Here is a 19,408-nt window from a genome sequence, read left to right on the forward strand (position 1 = left end):
GGGAGGGGGCGGGAGGGACTTTGTTCCCTGAACACGACCTTGCCCTGGGAATTTCCTGTGGCCGTTTCTCACAGACAAGTCCCCTCCACCCGCTGGGAGCGCGGACACCCACTGCCACGGGTGCCGGAGCGAGACGCGAGCGGGGAAGGGAGCAGCCCGCTGCCCACCGCGCTCCCCCTCCTCAGGTCCCGCCGAGAGCCCGGATGTTGGATTCTATCCCTACGCCGGGTCCTTCATTTCCATAAAAGGACAGCGGCTCGGCGGGGCTGAGATTGCGGCCGCCGCGGGCGCCCCCCGCCTGCCGGCTCAGCCCCCGCCCCCGCACGCCGGCCGCCCCGCCCCGCCCCAGCCCGAGTCCGCGCGCCCCCTGCCCCGAGCGCGGCCGCGGGGACGGTGGGGGAGGGCGCGGCTGCCCGCCCGCCCCGGCGGCTCGGCGGGCGAGGAGGAGGGAGCCGGCGCGCCCAGCCCCAGCCGGACTCGGGCTGAGGGGGCGGGGAGAGAGGGGTGGAGCACCGGGGGAGAGGCGAGGGGCCGCGACGACGGGACTCCATTAGTCGCTCCCGCCGGGAGGCTGCGCTTCGCCGGCTGACGCCGGGGACCGGACGCCGCTGTCCCGCGAGCCACCGCCTCCGCGCTTATTGCCGCGCGAGCCGCGGTTCCGGAGCGCGAGGAGCGCGGTGAGGGGCCGGGACGGCGGGACCTGAGGGAAGCGCGGGTGGGCGGGCGGAGGAGGAGGAATGTGGACCCGTGGCGGCGTCTCCCCGGGCCGGGGTGCGGCCAGCAGGCGGGCAGGTGAAGCCCGCCGGGTCCGCTAGGCTTGGGCCGGGCGGCGTCGTGGCCGCCGCGGGCGGGAGTGCGGGACGGCCGCCGGGGAAGGGCGCGGGGGCGCACAGGGCTGCCCAGCCCGGCCCCCGCCGCCGCTCTCCTGAGTTGGTGCGGAAACCCCGGGGTCCTCACCTTCTCCCACCCCGCGGCCGACTGCACGAATTCGGTGGGATTCGCCTGCCTTGGGAGGAGTGACGCTAACGAGAGCCATTTCCTCCGTGCTCGCAGGAAGGAGCCATGGCTCTGGACGGGATAAGGATGCCAGATGGCTGCTATGCGGACGGAACGTGGGAACTGAGTGTTCATGTTACGGACCTGAACCGCGATGTGACCCTTAGAGTGACCGGGGAGGTGCACATAGGAGGGGTGATGCTCAAGTTGGTGGAAAAACTCGGTGAGTAGCATCCCAGTCGCGTCCAAGTGACGACCTCCCAGACTCGGGGTGGGGGGGGGAGGGGTGGATTTTAGAAATCTTGGTTGGCGTCCCGCAAATACTTTTTAAAAAAAAAAAATGTAAGAGCAAATAGACTTTTCCCCTTTTGCACCTTGTTTTGTATTGTTACTCTTTGAAATGTTCACAGTGTATTTCCAGCCTGTCAGTTCATAAACTTAATTCTTTACGTTTAGCGAGCTCACGTTAAAAGAAATGAGAAAAGTGCCCAAGTGTATGTCGAGAGAGGGATATTGCAGGGCATGTGCTTATCAATTATTTATCTTCAGTGTTCCTGAATGTTGGAGAGGTTTGGTATTGAGGATGATGCAAAATCTATTTAAGAATAAACTGATGGAAAATGTGCAACTTCTGGCGCCTGTGTGAAGGTTCTATAGCTAGCTGTACTGCTGCGTGGAGTGGACTGAAATAATGTTCCAGTCATTCACGCTTACGAGGGGTGGGGCAGTGTTTGACTGTCTATAGTTAGTGTTTTAAGTAAGCTATTTCGAGCGTTCAGTTTTATATTAATAACAAACTAGTGAAAGAATTTTGTGTTAAAAGAACAGACATGAAGCTAATTTGAGATTGACAGTATTTGCTTGGGTACAGATATATATTGAGTTGGTTTAAAACTGACTCAATTTTAAATAGTTGGGTAACCAACAATATGAAATGTAAAGAAATTTCACAGTAGCACACATTTTTGTTTGTGTGATGGATGTAACCATTTTCAGCTGGAAGAATACTGAAATGATTCAATATACAATTTTATCACAAGACAAATGCTGGGAGGACTGTCTTTCTGAGATTTAAAGTGCCTTTTTATGTAATGCAGCTCTGATAAAGTGATAAGTGTGGCATAGTCTTTTTAGGCTTTTGGACTTTTTTTTTTTTTTTTTAAATAGCATTCCTTCTTCAAGCTGTTCTGGAAAAGTAGAGAAGTGTTTATCAGGAAATTTGTTTCTTATCAAGAGATTTTTGTATACCTACCATGTAAACTTACTGGAGTAGTGCCCAATGCAAATTTGCTAAATAAGGCAGAATTCATTTAGGTAGGCTGTCATTGTATCCCTGCAGGAAATTTAATTATTGAAGTGCCAAAAAAGAAGCTCCTTACAAGGTAGCCTCCTCCTCCAGACTGCATTGTTTGGCTCTGTAAGACAGCCCAGGAAAGAGATCCCCCTGGGTAGTTCTTTGAAAATGAGATTTTGCTGTATTGTTATATCCAATTAACTGGTGGTTCACATTTTTCTCATCTGATTTGAGTAAATCAATTACAGTTTGCAAAATATTTGTGAACCTTTTTTGTTCAGCACTAGTGTGGGATTATTTAAAGAAGAAAATATCAGAAATAACTTTATATGTCCTTTGTTTTCAGAGGAAACATGTATCTAAATCAGATTGCTTTTTATATGATTAATAGACCTTATTAATAACACTGGTTTCAACAAGAGATTTTTCTCATTATGAAAAAGGAGCTGTTGAAGGTGACTGAGACAATTTGTAGTTCTTGAGAGCCAGCCTTTAATGAATAAATAATGACTTCTATATTTGTATTGCATTGGTTAGAATTGTTTATTACAGAATCACAGGCAAAAATAGAAATATAGAGAATAAACTATTTGTGGAGAGAACTGATGTTAATTTTAAGTGACTGTAATCTTAATCTCTTAGTAGAGTTCGTGCATTTTAAATTTCTTATATAGTAAAAAGCCCAACATGGTAGGAAATGCTGTGTATATGGACACCTTGCATCTTGAACTTAACCAGTATTTATCCTCTTAATATTCTGACTTCCAAATAGAAAATGTTTATCAACATAATTCTGACTGCTGTTTGGTACAAGTAAAGCTAAGTGGGTTTTTGCTCCTGGTTTTAGGATTAGATACTTTGAATGGTAAACTATTTTGTTATTTATTGGCAAGTAAATAGAGGAAAGATTCAGCAGAGCACCATTTAAAGTTTATAAATCAGTCTAGTAAAATTAGAAAGGAACTTATATATAATTCTTTAGAGTGGCCTAAAACTGGAGTGACCTGCCCCCTGAAGCCCTGTGTTGTGTCACTGAAGGTGTTAAACAGACTGAATGACTACTTGTTAAGAGTAGCTAAAGTATATAGATCAAAGCGGTTTACAGAGTCTAGATGATAAGAGGTGGAGCTTATGGTTGGAATGAAATGGCACAGGGTCTTTATGTCTCAGGATTGCAGAGCAGGGATGGACAATTAGGACCAATGAGCTTCAGTAGCCTTGGAACAGTTATGGTTCCTCAGAACAGAAGCTATCTCATCATTCACCTACAACTTTAAACTTCAGATGCTTATATGATACCCTTGTTCTCATTAGACTGTGTATAAATATATACTAAAGCATTGTGTTTTAAGGCTGTTTACCCTTATAATCAGTGATAAGAATTGCTTCTCTGGGATTAATAGATTTTTACAATGATTTCTCCCCTTAATACTGTGTTCAAATTTTGTGTGTACTTGCACTTGTGGAGTTTTCTGGGAGGAGGTATCTTTCTTTCTTTCTTTTTTAGAAAATTCAATTTAATGGGGGTGACATTGATCAGTAAGTTGTTTTTTTTTTTAATTATTGATTGATTTTAGAGAGATAGGGAGAAAGAGAGAGAGATTGATATGTTCCTGCCTGTGCCCTGACCAGGGATCAAACTCACAACCTTTGCATATTGCACGTATTTGGCCAGCACTCTAAACCAGCTTAGCTATCTGGCCAGGGCCTGGGAAGAGGCTTGTTAGCTTTCATTAGGTTCTCAAAGAGGCCTGTGATAAAAAAAAAGTTATAGGCCCTGGCCGGTTGGCTCAGCGGTAGAGCGTCGGCCTGGCGTGCGGGGGACCTGGGTTCGATTCCCGGCCAGGGCACATAGGAGAAGCGCCCATTTGCTTCTCCACCCCCCCCTCCTTCCTCTCTGTCTCTCTCTTCCCCTCCCGCAGCCAAGGCTCCATTGGAGCAAAGATGGCCCGGGCGCTGGGGATGGCTCCTTGGCCTCTGCCTCAGGCGCTAGAGTGGCTCTGGTCGCGGCAGAGCGACGCCCAGAGGGGCAGAGCATCGCCCCCTGGTGGGCAGAGCCTTGCTCCTGGTGGGCGTGCCGGGTGGATCCCGGTGGGGCGCATGCGGGAGTCTGTCTGACTGTCTCTCCCCGTTTCCAGCTTCAGAAAAATACAAAAAATACAAAAAAAAAAAAAGTTATAACACAAGCCTGTGGATTGGCCCTTTAGGGTGAGCCTTATTGTAAAGGTATACTTTCTATCTCAGACTTGTGCAGTTTAATTAAACAAATTAAAAAAATATTAATGAGCCTTACCAGGCAGTATTGAAATGGATAGAGCATTGTCCTGAGATGCTGAGGACCCAGGATTGAAACCTCCAGGTTACCGGCTTGAATGAGGGCTCATCAGCTTTAGTGCAGGGTCATCAGCTTGAGTGTTGGATCATAGACTTGACCCCATAGTCGCTGGCTTAAAGCCCAAGGTTGCTGCTGGAGTGAGCAAGGGGTCACTGGCTCAGATGGAGCACCCCCCTCCCGCCCCCATCCATGCACATATGAGAAAGCCATCTATGAGCAACTTACGTGCGCCCTGGCCGGTTGGCTCAGTGGTAGAGCGTTGGCCTGGCATGCAGAAGTCCCAGGTTCGATTCCCGGCCAGGGCACACAGGAGAAGCGCCCATCTGCTTCTCCACCCCTCCCCCTCTCTTCCTCTCTGTCTCTCTCTTCCCCTCCCGCAGCTGAGACTCCATTGGAGCAAAAGATGGCCCGGGCGCTGGGATGGCTCCTTGGCCTCTGCCCCAGGCGCTAGAGTGGCTCTGGTCGCAACAGAGCCACGCCCCGATGGGCAGAGCATCGCCCCCTGGTGGGTGTGCCGGGTGGATCCTGGTCAGGCGCAGGCGGGAGTTTGTCTGACTGCCTCCCCGTTTCCAGCTTCAGAAAAAAACAAACAAGCAAAAAAAACAACTAACGTGCTGCAACTACAAGTTGATCCTTCTCATTTCTCTCCCTTCCTGTGTCTGTCTCTCTAAAAAAAAGTTATGCTTTCTTAGTATGTGTCAGCAGCTCTTTATATTTAGTTAGAATTTTTAAATTTTACATTTCAGTTAAAGTCATTAAGCCATGATTCATAGATTTAGGACTTTAATTCAGAGATCTGAAAGGTCTCTTTTAACTCTTAGTATTAAACACATTTGTCATTCTGTACTAATCAAAAGCAAAGAGCGTGCACCATGAAGTGGGCTTTAGAGAATTATATTGTGATTCAGTCTAGGCTGATACTGGACAAATAATCTCAACATTGATTGCCTTAATTTTTATATGTTATAGCCAACTCTATGAGCTTGAAAGGAAGAATAGACTGTGATTTCCAAGTTTCTTCTAGCTTTGATTATGAGTGGGAAGAATGTAGAAATCTTTTTAGATTAGGTTAAACAATAATCAAATGGAAAAGTGTAAGTTGGAGGACTAAAGAGTAACTAGAAAGAAATGTATGGAGTTGACTTACAAAATTTTAGGAATATGTTTCTGAATGTAGTATCTAGAAAGAAATTGTCTTTACTTTAAATTGTGGTATGTTCTTGCCGTAATAATGAAATGGGTATATTTATGTTAGAGTTGTATGTTAGGATAGAGTTACGTTTTATCACATGTGATCAAAAGAAATTTTAGTTAAAATTATCCTTGCTTGACCAGGCGGTGGCGCAGTGGATAGAGCATCGGACTGGGATGTAGAGGACCCAGGTTCGAGACCCCGAGGTCGCCAGCTTGAGTGCGGGCTCATTTGGTTTGAGCAAAGCTCACCAGCTTGGACCCAAGGTCGCTGGCTTGAGCGAGGGGTTACTCGGTTTGCTATAGCCCCCTCCCCACCAAGGCACATATGAGAAAGCAATCAATGAACAACTAAGGTGTCGCAGTGAAAAACTGATGATTGATGCTTCTCATCTCTCTGTTCCTGTCTGTCGTCCCTCTCTATCCCTCTTTCTGACTCTCCCTCTGTCTCTGTAAAAAAAAAAAAAAAAAGGAGATATATATATATATATATATATCTCCTTTTTTTTTTTTTTTTTATTCAGCGAGAGGAGGGGAGGATCCAGCTGGGAAGCCCCCTAGGGGGGATGCTCTGCCCATCTGGGGCATTGCTCTGTTGTTCAGCAACTGAGCTCTTAGCACCTGAGGCTGAGGCCATGAAGCAGGGGTCTCCAAACTACGGGGCTGGCCGCATGCGACCCCCTGAAGCCATTTATCTTGTTCCTGCCACACTTCTGGAAGGGGCACCTCTTTCATTGGTGGTCAGTGAGAGGAGCATAGTTCCCATTGAAATACTGGTCAGTTTGTTAATTTAAATTTACTTGTTCTTTATTTTAAATATTGTATTTGTTCCCGTTTTGTTTTTTTACTTTAAAATAAGATATGTGCAGTGTACATAGTTCTTTTTATAGTCCTGCCCTCCAACGGTCTGAGGGACAGTGAACTGGCCCCCTGTGTAAAAAGTTTGGGGACCCCTGCCATGGAGCTATCTTCAGGGCAGGGCTAACTCACTCTAATCAACCCATAGCTGCAGGAGAGGAAGTGGGGGGAGGGTTGGAGAAGCAAATGAGTGTTTCTCCTGTGTGCCCTGACTGGGACTCGAACCCAGGACCCCACATGCTGTCCAATGCTTTACCACTGAGCCAATCGGCCAGGGCCAGAATTATCCTTAAAAATTTCTTGAGGTGATCTGAAAGTACGGTATACCTTCATTCTGTCTCACAGAAGGGCAACATAGCTAGTTTTTCCTTTAGAAATAACAACAACAAAATTTCTTTAGTGGAGCACCAGATGAAGTTGGCTTGCATTAGGGGCTTTGTTACACAAAAATACTTTGACTACTAGGATTACAGCTTGGCAGGATGGACACAGGAAGGGAGGCCTCGGTGACTGGACAGCTCCTTCCCTTGTTCGTGTTGAGTGCTGCTCTTTTGGGAAGGCGTGATGATGTAGTGGATGGTGTCTATGACATTCAGATTTATTGTTTTTTTGCTTGTTTTTAGTTTTACCTTTTTTATTTTTTAAGATTTTATTTATTGATTTTAGAGAGAGGAGAGAGAGAAGGGGAGGAGGAGCAGGAAGCATCAACTCATAGTAGTTGCTGCTTGTATGTGCCTTGACTGGGCAAGCTAGGGGTTTTGAACAGGCGACCTCAGCATTCCAGGTTGATTGTTTATCCACTGAACCACCACAAGCCAGGCAACGTTCAGATTTTCAGTTTTCTCCTCTGACGGCTTGAATTCATGGAAATACAGTGTCTACATGATGCAACCTCATTGCATTCATAGTGAAAAATGTGAAGATAAAAGAAATGAAAATAAAAAATTCTTGGAGTATAGTGAAACATTTAATGATGAAACTATACATATTAAAGTGAACTGAATTTTAATTACGTACTATTTGATAGCAACTTACTCAGTGTTGAGAATACTCTTAATCTATAAAAACTGGACATTGAATTTCATGTTTCTTAGCAAATTTTAAGCTCCTTAAAAATAGAGGACAGTATATAAATTTTACTAAAACTCTCATAGGATCTAACAAAGTGTAAGCTTTTCCTTGGAAACGTTTTTGCTCCATGTTTTACACTTTATTTAAAAAAAAAAAATCAGCAAGCCTTGCCAGGTGGTGGCGCAGTGGATAGAGCGTCGGACTGGGATGTGGAGGACCCAGATTTGAAACCCCGAGGTTGCCAGCTTGGGCGTGGGCTCATCTGGTTTGAGCAAAGCTCGCCAGCTTGGACCCAAGGTTGCTGGCTTGAGCAAGGGGTTACTTGGTCTGCTGTAGCGCCCCCCCCCCCCAGTCAAGGCACATATGAGAAAGCAATCAATGAGAAACTAGGGTGCCACAGCGAGGAGTTGATGCTTCTCATCTCTCCCTTCCTGTCTGTCTGAACCTATCTGTTCCTCTCTCTGTCACACACACACAAAATCAGCAAATACTGTTTGATTCTAGCTAGAGTTAACTTATTTATAGAGGCACTAAAAAGGATGTATGTTTGTTTATTCAATTTCTTACAAAAGATTTTGTGCAAATATCCAATGGCTAGTTAAGAAAATTGAAAGAATTTAAAGGTATACCTTTTATTTAACTCTTTATATTTTTGAAATTTTAAAGTTCAAGAATATTAACAGTTTCTGACTGGTGGTGGCACAGTGAATAGAGTGTCAACCTGGGACACTGAGGTCCCAGGTTCAAAACCCCAAGGTTGCTGGCTTGAGCACAGGCTCACCACCTTGAGTGCGGGATCATTGACAGGATCTTGTGTTCACTGGCTTAAGCCCAAAGTCACTGGCTTGGTTGGAGCCTCCCCCCCCTTCCCCCCAGTCATGTATGAAAAGCAATCAGTGAACAACTAAAGTTATACAAGTTGTTGCTTTTATCATCACCTCTCTCCTTTTCTGTCTTCTTGTCTTTCTCTAAAATCAAAGAAAGTATAGTTACAAAATATCATATAATCTTCATTTAGATCACCAGTTAGCATTTTTCCATTTGATTTCTCTGTACAAACACATATGTCTATACACACACAATTTTAAACCTTTCAAGTTGAAGACATGATAACCCTTCATTACCTAGATACTTAAAATATGTATCCCCTAAGAACAAGGACTTTCTCTTAAACATTATAGTACAATGATTAAATCCTGGAAATTTAACATTGAATCAATACTACTGTCTGCTATGTATCCATATTCAAATTTGCAAATTGTTCTAGTAATAGCCTGTTTTTTCCATTCAGGTCTCTTTCCACCTTTGGTTTTTTTGTTTGTTTTTTTTGTTTGTTTTACAGAGACAGAGAAAGTCAGAGAGAGGGATAGGTAGGGACAGACAGACAGGAACAGAGAGAGATGAGAAGCATCAATCATCAGTTTTTCATTGCTGCACTTTAGTTGTTCATTGATTGCTTTCTCATATGTACCTTGATGGTGGGGAGGGGACTCCAGCTGAGCCATTGACCCCTTGCTCAAGCCAGTGACCTTGGGCTCAAGCAGGTACCTTGCGCTTCAAGCCAGCAACTATGGGGTCATGTCTGTGATCCCACACTCAAGCCTGCGACCCCGCACTCAAGCTGGATGAGCCTGCATTTAAGCCGGTGACCTCGGGGTTTCGAACCTGGGTCCTCAGCATCCCAGGCCAGTTGGTTAGAGCATTGTCCTGATATGCCAAGGTTGTAGGTTTGATGCCTGGCCAAGGCACATACATGAATCAACCAATGAATGCATAAATTTTAAATTTCAAAGGTGTGTGTGTGTGTGTGTGTGTCTCTCTCTCTCTCTCTCCTCCCTTCTCCCTCTTTCTCCCTTACTTATTTCCTCCCTCCTCCTTCCTCTCTCTCAAATCAATAAATTAATAAAAAAAGAAAACAAACTTTCTCATAGATTTCTCTTTTAAAGATTCTACTTATTGATTTGAGAGAGGGGATAGAGAGAGAAAGGGGAGTAGGAGCGGAAGCATCAACTCATAGTAGTTGCTTCTCCTGTATGTGCCTTGGCCAGGGGAGTCTAGGGTTTTGAACCAGTAAGCTCAGCATTCCAGGTAGACGCTTTATCCATTGCGCCACCACAGGTCAGGCTCTCATGGATTTTGATGAGAATTAATAGATGTGGAATGATGTGGATGAGATAATATATGTACATTGTATTTTATTTTTTAAAAAGTTTATAGGATAATACATTTCAGATTCACTCGTGTGTATATCAGTAGTTTTTTATTGTTGTTGAATAGTCATTATATGGATATGTATTACAGTTTATCCACTCACCCATTGAAGGGCATTTGTTTTGTTTGCATTTTTTTTTGGAAATTATGAATAGGGCTGCTTGTAAACATTTGCGTGAATATATATTTTCATTTCTCTTGGATAACTACTTAGAAGTGGGATAGTTGGCTGGTGTCTTAAGTATATCCTTAAATTAACAAGAAACTGCCATACTTTTCCAAAGCTGCCACATCATTTTGTATGCCTATCAGCACTGTATGAAAACCAAAAAAAAATTGTGTGAGAATTCCAGTTGCTGTGAGTCCCTTACCAGCACTTGGTCCTGTCAGGTGTTTTTATTTTTTATTTTAGCCAATCTAGTAAGTATGTAGTGGTTCTCATTATGATTTATTTTATTTTTAGTGAGAGGAGGAGAGGCAGAGACAGACTCCTGCATGTGCCCCAACCAGGATCCATCCAGCAAACCCACTAGGGGGCGATGCTCTGCCCATCTGGGGCCCTTGCTCCATTGCAACTGGAGCCATTTTTTAGCGCCTCAGGTGGAGGCCATGAAGCCAACCTCAGTGGTGCAGCCAGCTTGTTCTAATTGAACCATGGCTGCAGGAAGGGAGAAGGGGGGAGAGAGAGAGAGAGAGAAAGAGAAGTGAGAGGGCGAGGGGTGGAGAAGCAGATGGGTGCTTCTCCTGTGTGCCCTGACCAGGAATCAAACCTGGGATGTCCACACACTGGGCCAACGCTCTACCACTGAGCCAACCAACCACTAGGGCCTCATTATGATTTTAATTAACATTTCCCTAATAATTAATGATGTTGGGGAGCCTTTCACATGTTTATATGCCTTTTGTATATATATCTTGTGAAGTGTGTTTATATCTTTTGCCTTTTTGAAAAAATTGTGTTTTTCTTACTAAGAGTTCTTTATATAGTATAGATACAGGTCCTTTATCAGTTGATGTGTTTTTGCAGTATTTTCTAGTCTGTGGCTTGTCTTTTCCTTAACACAGTATCTTTCAAAGAGCAGAGGTTTTAATTTAATTTTGAGAGAGAGAGATGAGAAACATCAATGAACAGTTGTGGCACTTTAGATGTTCATTGATTGCTTTTCATATGTGTCTTGATGGGGAGGGTCCACCTGAGCCAGTGACCCCTTGGTCAACCAATGACCTTGGGCTCAAGCCAGTGACTGTGGGGTCATGCCTATGATCCCATGCTCAAGCAGGATGAGCCTGTGCTCAAGCCAGCGACCTCAGGGTTTCAAAACTGAGTCCTCAGTGTTCCGGATTGATGCTTTATCCACTGTGCCACCATCTGGTCAGGCCAGAGTTTTTAATCTTGATAAAGTCCATTTTATTAGTTTTTCTTTTCTGGATTGAGCTTTTTATTAAAAAATGTCATATATAAGAAATATCCCTAATCAGTCTCACAAAGATTGTGTTTTGTATGTTCTATAGCTCCTGTTTACTTTTACATATTAAAAGGAGGTATGTATGAGGTATAGTAGTGATTAAGTATAGGAAAGGAAAGAATTGCATTATATCAATTTAAAATAATATAATTACTCTTATTATTTTTGGTAATTTGTGAACTTTATTTGGATTTTGTTTTTAAACAATTAAAATTATATAAGTAATCAGGAATATGTGAACATTGGCTATTTGATGACATTATGGAACTACTAAAATATTGTTAATTTTTTAATTTATTGATATTTAGAGAAAGGGGAAGGGAGAGAGACAGAGACACATGAGGGAGAAACATTGATTTGTTGTTCCACTTATTCATGTTGTCATTGGTTGATTCTTGTACGTGCCCTGATCAAGGATTGAACCTGTAACCTCGGAGTATCAGGATGACAGTCTAACCAACTGAGCTACCTAGCCAGAGCCCTGTAATTACTATTTTATTTGGTAGAATCTGAGGTATAAAATAATAGTTTAATAAAAGTATTATCAACGATCTAGAAAACTTAGATATTTAGAATTAAGTAATAAAAATGGGAAGTAAAGCATCTTTGAATAATCAAAAGAAAGTTTCAGATATTAATGTTAAAGAAAGAAGTCTGGGTTTCAGTCCTGGCCATCCCACTTAATAATTGAATGAATTTTATTATAAAGGCAGGGTTTTCAATATTTAGAATGTTTCCTTTTCTGTACAGTATAAACAGTGAATAAGCCTTAAATTATGTTCCCTTCACTTTGTAATGGATTAGAGTTCTTTATAAGTTTTGTTGGTTTTTTTTTTTAAAAGAGAGACAAATATATGGTGACGAAAAACGATTTGGCTTTGGATGATGGGCACAGAACATAGTAATTCAAAGGCTATAGAAATGTTTATCTAAAATGTATGCCCTCTTATTGATCAGTGTCACCCATTAAATTTAATTTCTAAATAAACTTTAAAATTGTTTTTCTCAAGTATGGTAACCTTTAAACTAGAAGATACTATTCTAAAACAGTACCACTGGATGAAAGGGTCAAACAATCCTGGTCTACTTTTCCTTCATTGAGAATGTTATATTGGTAAAATGTTTTGAAAAATTTTTTTTCCTCTTTTTTTATTTTTTATTTTATTTTATTTTTTCTTATTTTTTTTGTTGTTGTATTTTTCTGAAGCTGGAAACGGGGAGGCAGTCAGACAGACTCCTGCATGCGCTCAACCGGGATCCACCCGGCATGCCCACCAGGGGGCGATGCTCTGCCCATCTGGGCGTTGCTCTGTTGCAATCAGAGCGATTCTAGCACCTGAGGCAGAGGCCATAGAGCCATCCTCAGCGCCTGGGCCAACTTTGCTCCAGTGGAGCCTTGGCTGCGGGAGGGGAAGAGAGAGACAGAGAGGAAGGAGAGGGGAAGGGGTGAAGAAGCAGATGGGCGCTTCTCTTGTGTACCCTGGCTGGGAATCGAACCCGGGACTCCTGCATGCCAGGCCGACGCTTACCACTGAGCCAACCAGCCAGGGCAAAAATTTTGTTTTCTGATATTTTCTCTCAATTTCAATTCTGCTTCTCAATAAATTAGTGTATATGAGAAAAGAAAATAAGCAGTAAAGGGTTAAAATGTGAGGTTTACACTTTGATTTTCCTTTCTTTTTTGACTCAGTTCTCAGACTTGATTATTTACTCTCCTCTTGTAGAAGGACCAGCCAGGGTCAGTATATCCTTAGGAGGCTCTTAACAGTTTTCAAAGTTGGAGTTGTTAACCTCTAGTCCAGAGGAGGTGATATCTGCCTTAGAATCTATAGTCAATCTTTTCTCACATATTTAAATGCTATTTTTATATTATGCTGTAACTAAAAATTATGTCAGGTATTTTAAAGACCAATTGTAATTTTAAGGCATCAGTGTAATGATGCTTTTGATATCTTTTTCCTAATGGAACACTCAGGGTTATGAATAAAACACCAGTAAAGTGCCAGCATTTTCTTTTTCTTTAACATTTTTTTTCTTTTTCATTGAATTTATTGGGTTGACTTTGGTTAATAAAATTATATAGCTTTCAGATGTACAATTCTGTAATATGTCATCAGTAAATTGTGTGTTCACTACCCCAAGAAAGTGCCAGCATTATTGATTGTGGATGATGTCTGTTAGATAAGTGCCTTCCAGCTTAAAGTTTTTTTGTTTTTTTTTTTAATTTTTTTAATTAATTACTTTATTTTTACAGGAACAGAGAGAGAGTCAGAGAGAGGGATAGATAGGGACAGACAGACAGGAACAGAGAGAGATGAGAAGCATCAATCATCAGTTTCTCGTTGCGACACCTTAGTTGTTCATTGATTGCTTTCTCATATGTGCCTTGACTGGGGGGCTACAGCAGACCGAGTAACCTCTTGCTCGAGCCAGCGACCCTGTACACAAGCTGGCAAGCTTTTTCCTCAAGCCAGATGAGCCCGCGCTCAAGCTGGAGACCTTGGGGTCTCGAACCTGGGTCCTTCCGCATCCCAGTCTGATGTTCCATCCACTGTGCCACCGCCTGGTCAGGCTCAGCTTAATGTTTTTTAATGTAGTTCCTTAAAGTCAGATTTAAGAATTTCATAAACTTTGAAATTTAAAAGTAACTTAAAAAAAGGCAAATAATTGCTGTATCCATTTCAAAAGTTTTATTCAAGCTGTTGATGAATGTTGTTGCTGTGATGGTGTTCTTATTTTGTGGAGCATGGCCTGGAGAAGGGCTGCCTGTGTCATACCCTGACTTCAGGGTGCTCTGTTTAACCTTGGGCTGTGTGACCTACCTGTCTGCCTATGGCAGTGATTTTCAACCTTTTTTGAGCCGTGGCACATTTTTTACATTTACAAAATCCTGGGGCACACCACCTACCAAAATGACACAAAATGACACTCTAACACAGTACATATTATACATATAGTTAATAATATAGTTTCTAAATGTATTTATACTCACTTAGTGTGAAACCTGGGCCTGTTTCGATGAACACAGAAGGGATATCCTCGCAGGAATGGTAGAAAGACACACACAAAGCTCTTCCTCAACAGTTCTCAGTCTCTGTTTTTAGTTTTTATCTCAGTCAAGCTTGAGAAGCTCAGCTTACATAGATATGTGGTTGAAAACGGGAGCAATGTCAAAATAGCTTTGTTGGCCAGAATGAGGAACTCCTTGGCAACAGATAACCAAAAACTGTCCAAAGGAAGATCAGCAAACTTTAGCTTTAAAGTTAGATAACATTGTGATGCATTGTATATCACCCTCTGCGGGGGCCTCTTTTAAAAAGAAAAAGGTCAAAAATCTATATACACCATCAGGATAGACATAACCAGTTGAGGCTGAGGCTTCATCTAGAGGTGGCAACATTTACCTCCAGTCCTGACCAGGATTAGAAATCGAGACCATGGGGAGGAGTAGCAGCTTCAACTATTCGCCAAGCCCGCGGCCACACAATGACAAGTGCGCGGCAGCCAGAGCAGGGACCTTCCTGGGTGTGGATGAGAGGTGGCCTACTATTGGTTCATCGCTAGTGGTCAGGATGAATCCTAGAAGGTGATTGGTCAGTGAGCGTTCCCTGTGCCTCCACTCTTCCTGTCACTGATAGCTGGAGGGATTGTGAGAGGAATGTTTATGTTCCGGATGGAGGTGGCTGGTGGAGGACTGGATAAATAGCCTCCGCAGGCCGTAGTTTGGGGACCCATGTTTAATTTCCCCACAGCACACCTGACCATGTCTCATGGCACACTAGTGTGCCGCAGCACACTGGTTGAAAAACACTGGCCTATGGTATCAATGTAAAGCCAGTATCCAGGGCCACCATCACAGCCGCCTGGCCCATGCAGGTTCGCATTGGATTCGGACAGTCAGTAAAGAAACAACGGAGCCAAAAACTGATGGGTCATCATCTTTAATCCTAGCTTGCACCCAGCGGGCAAGTAAAAACATACACTGGGCTCCAAAACCCACTCATTCAGTACTCACAAAGCTACTGATTTATCCTGGTTTCCTAGAATCAAAGGTTTCTAGCTCACCAGACTTACTCACCTCTGTTCCCCATCTCCTTCCTTCTCCCTGCACAAACTGGCTTCTCACTCAGCGCTCTGCTATCTTGGTTACTTCTCCTGGCCTCCTCCACGTGGCCTTTCTCTGCTCTCTGCTCTCTAATGCTAATCTCAGGAACCAAGAGAGCAAGCTCCCGGTCTGCCCCCACTTTATAGTGTAGAAATCAAAACCTTTAATCTAATATACAAAATAGGGAAGTATCTAATACAAAGTCACTTATCTGAGGCATGATGGGATTGTACCACCCCACATCAAAAAAGGGTGGGAAAGGCTTAGTCCTAAAACCAAGCCCCAGGCTACAAAGATCCTGTCTGCCCACAGCCCGCCCCCAACACACATTAATATCACCTGAGCAACAGGCTTCCATGTGGGCAGCGCCATTTTTAACAAAGTGAGCATAATATATTTGATCTGCCCAACAGTATCTCATCTGTAAAACAGGAATAATAGTAGTACCTTTCTAATAGGATTTTTGTAAAGATTAAGTTAGTTAATATATATGAAGAGTTTAGAGTGGCCGTGTAAATGCAGCTATGATGATTGCAGACAGGCTATTTTAGTGGTATGTATATTTTCCCCTTTTACTGAACTAGCGAAATAATTTTTTTTTTTCTAGCAAGTGAGAGAGAAAGGGAGACAGAGAGAGGGACAGACAGGAAGAGCGAGAGATGAGAAGCATCAACTCATAGTTGTGGTACCTTAGTTGTTTATTGATTGCTTTCTCATACATGCCTTGAAGGGGGGAGTGTTCCAGCCAAGCCAGTGACCCTGTGCTCAAGCCGGTGACCTTGGGGTTTCAAACATGGGTCCACAGCATTCCAGCTGATGCTCTGTCCACTGCACCACCACCTGATCAGGTGAAATAATGGTATTTTATAAAAAATTGAGAATGTGTCTTTCATAAAGGTAAGTAAATAGTTAAAAAAAATCTTTTTAGCTATTTATTGATGAAAGGGGCGAACATTGATCTGTTGTTCCACTTATTTATGCATCCATTGGTTGTTTATTCTTTGTGCCCTGACCAGGAATTGGATCTACATCCTTGGCATATTGAAATACGCTCTAACCAACCAAGTTAATTGGCCAGGGCCCCAAATAATAATAATAATTTTTTTTTGAGAGAGAGAGAGAAAGTAAGACAGGAAGGGAGAGAGATAAGAAGCATCAACTCGAACTTGTGGCTCTTTAGTTGTTTATTGATTGCTTTCTCATGCATGCCTTGATGGGGCAGGGCTCAAGGTGAGCCAGTGATCCCTTGCTCAAGCCAGTGCTCTTGGGCTATAGCTGGCACCCATATTCAAGCTGGTGACCTTGGGGTTTCAAACCTAGGTGTCCCAGGTCAATTCTCTATGTTACCGCCAGTCAGGCCCAAGTAGTTACTCTCTCTTTTTTTAAGTTTATTTATTTTTAGATTTTATTTATTCGTTTTTAGAAAGAGTGGACAGAGAGAAGGTGGGGATGTTGGAGCAGGAAGCAACAACTTCCATCTGTGCCTTAACCAAGTAAGCCCGGGGTTTCAAACCGGTGACCTCAGTGTACCAGGTCAGTGCTTTATCCACTGTGCCACACCCCAGGTCAAGTCTAAATAGTTATTCCTATTCTTTTTTTGTGTGACAGGAAGAGAGGGACAGAAGGAGGGACAGATAGGGACAGAGAGGCAGGAAGGGAGAGAGATGAGAAACCTCTATTCTTCGTTGCAACTCCTTAGTTGTTCATTGATTGCTTTCTCATATGTGCCTTGATGGTGGGGGGGGGGGGGCTACAGCAGAGCAGTGACCGCTTGGTTAAGCCAGCGACCCTGCACTCAAGCTGGTGAGCCTGTGCTCAAGCTGGAGACCTCGTGTCTTCGAACCTGGGTCCTCCACATTCTAGTCCGACGCTCTATCCACTGAGCCACCACCTAGTCGAACGAAAATAGTTATTCTTTATAATACTAGCAATTAAGTATTTAACCTTTATTGAGCTATATTATATAGTAATTACTATTGGTAACATTATACAGTATGATAGTAGATTTTATGCTCCACTGTATATATAAAATAATAATAATAAATTATATGGTAAAATGGAGAAGTATCTCCAATAAATTCAATATTCTACTTTTTAAAAGGTGAACTTTGTTAGTGTTTAAGAACTATGTCTAAGACATGGCCAGTTAATAGTTTTATATGACCTTGGCATGTTATTTTTAACATCTCCTGGTTATTTAATCTTATTTAACCTTAGCTTACTTGTCTGTTATTTGAATTTAATATAGGATCTAAGTATGGTATCAAAAGGAGTAACAGAATCCCTGGCAATTAGTAAAGGGAATATAGTTAGAGCTTAATAAAATGTTGTCCTCAGTTATCCTTCAAATACTATGTAAACCTAAAACAAATTTGATTTGTAGACTGAAATAGGTTATCTAATTAATTTATTTTCATTGTATTTATGAAGTATTTAACCAGAAACCCCTGTTACCTTTTTGCTTTTATAAATTTTGTATAATGGTTCTGAACTCTCTGAATATGTTCCCTAAAGCCCGACTGCCTGGGTTTGAATACTGGCTTCACTACTTAGAAGCTTTGTGACCTTGTGCCAAGTTATTTAACATTACTGTGACTTAGTTTCCTTATAAGTAAAATTGGGATAATAATATACTTATGTCATTGGTTTGTTGTGAGGATTAAATGAATATATATGTGCTTGGTACATAATACTAGTCATGATAACTGTTTTTATTTTATTGAGGTGCTATTGGACTGCTGGGGGAATAAATGCCTTAAAGAGCTTAGACTACTCAGCTATAAGAAATGATGATATATTGCCACTTATGACAACATGGAGGAACCTTGAGAACGTTATACTAAGTGAAATAAGTAAATCAGAGAAAGCTAAGAACTATATGATTTCACACATAGGTGACTGGGCCCAGTGTATAGACGTCCCAGGTTTGATTCCTGGTCAGGGCACACAGGAGAAGTGACCATCTGCTTCTTCCTCCCTCTCCCTCTTCCTCTTCCTCTCCTGCAGCTAGTGGAGGTAGTCGTTTGGTAGGTTCAAGCATAGCCCTGGGCGCTGAGGATAGCTTGGTTGGTCTGAGTGCATCAGCCTCAGGCACTAAAAATAGCTTGGTACTCGACGATCAGCCCCAAACAGGGGTTGCTAGGTGGGGGAGTCTGCCTCACCATCTCCCCTCCTCCCACCAAACAAAGAAATAAACAGAGACTCATGGACACAGGTAAAACTGAAGTTGTTACTGGGGGAAGGGGGCAGGGAGAGGATAAGGGGAGACAAATATATGGTGACGGAAAATGAGTTGACTTTGGGTGATGGGCATACAACACAGTCAGCAGTTCAAGTGCTATGAAGATGTTTACCTGAAACCTGTGTACTCTTATTGATCAGTGTCACCTCGTTAAATTTAATTTCTTAAAAAAAAAATAGAGCCTATGATCTCAGTTAAAATATTAAAATTAAAAATTAAAATACCCCAAAAAAACTTAGACTAGGAAAGAGGGCCTTTAGTGAGAGGTGGAACATTCATATGTAAATGTTTCTGCATAAAGATAAGTCTATATACTCTATTTTTGATAGGTCATAGATGTATATAGCATGAGACTTCTGTGGGGACAGGAGTTGGACCTTATCAGTAGCATCAAAAGCAAACATCTTGTGGAGGGCCAAACATTACATTAGGTAATGAGACACAGTCCTCACTCAAAATGTGAACAGTTTTCTAGTACCGAAATGAAAACGGAAGATTGCTTTGAGTTGAAGGTCTGGTCATGAAGTGCCAAATAAGTGGCATGGGAAAGTGGTGGAGATTTAGAAGGATCATCAATGACTGGCCTTATTTGAAGGAGGGTCAGGGTGAAAAGTTAGGTTGAGGATTGTAGTGTTTATGG

At 42.6% G+C, this 19,408-nt stretch overlaps 1 protein-coding gene across 6 annotated transcripts in view; it reads left to right on the plus strand.

Moving 5' to 3' along the window:
* The first annotated feature begins 370 nt into the window (after positions 1–370).
* Positions 371–19,408, plus strand: part of FERMT2 (FERM domain containing kindlin 2) — a 92,781-nt gene continuing 73,743 nt past the window's right edge. For 2 of the 6 annotated variants that reach the window (XM_066273747.1, XM_066273748.1), the window contains exons 1-2: positions 371–677; positions 1,054–1,219. In XM_066273747.1, the coding sequence (XP_066129844.1) occupies positions 1,063–1,219 (157 nt within the window). In that variant the 5' untranslated portion in view covers positions 371–677; positions 1,054–1,062. The remainder of the gene's footprint in view (positions 678–1,053; positions 1,220–19,408) is intronic. The other 4 variants (XM_066273750.1, XM_066273749.1, XM_066273751.1 and 1 more) reach the window with 3 other exon arrangements.

Source organism: Saccopteryx bilineata, chromosome 4, assembly GCF_036850765.1.
Source record: "Saccopteryx bilineata isolate mSacBil1 chromosome 4, mSacBil1_pri_phased_curated, whole genome shotgun sequence".
Taxonomy (NCBI): domain Eukaryota; kingdom Metazoa; phylum Chordata; class Mammalia; order Chiroptera; family Emballonuridae; genus Saccopteryx; species Saccopteryx bilineata.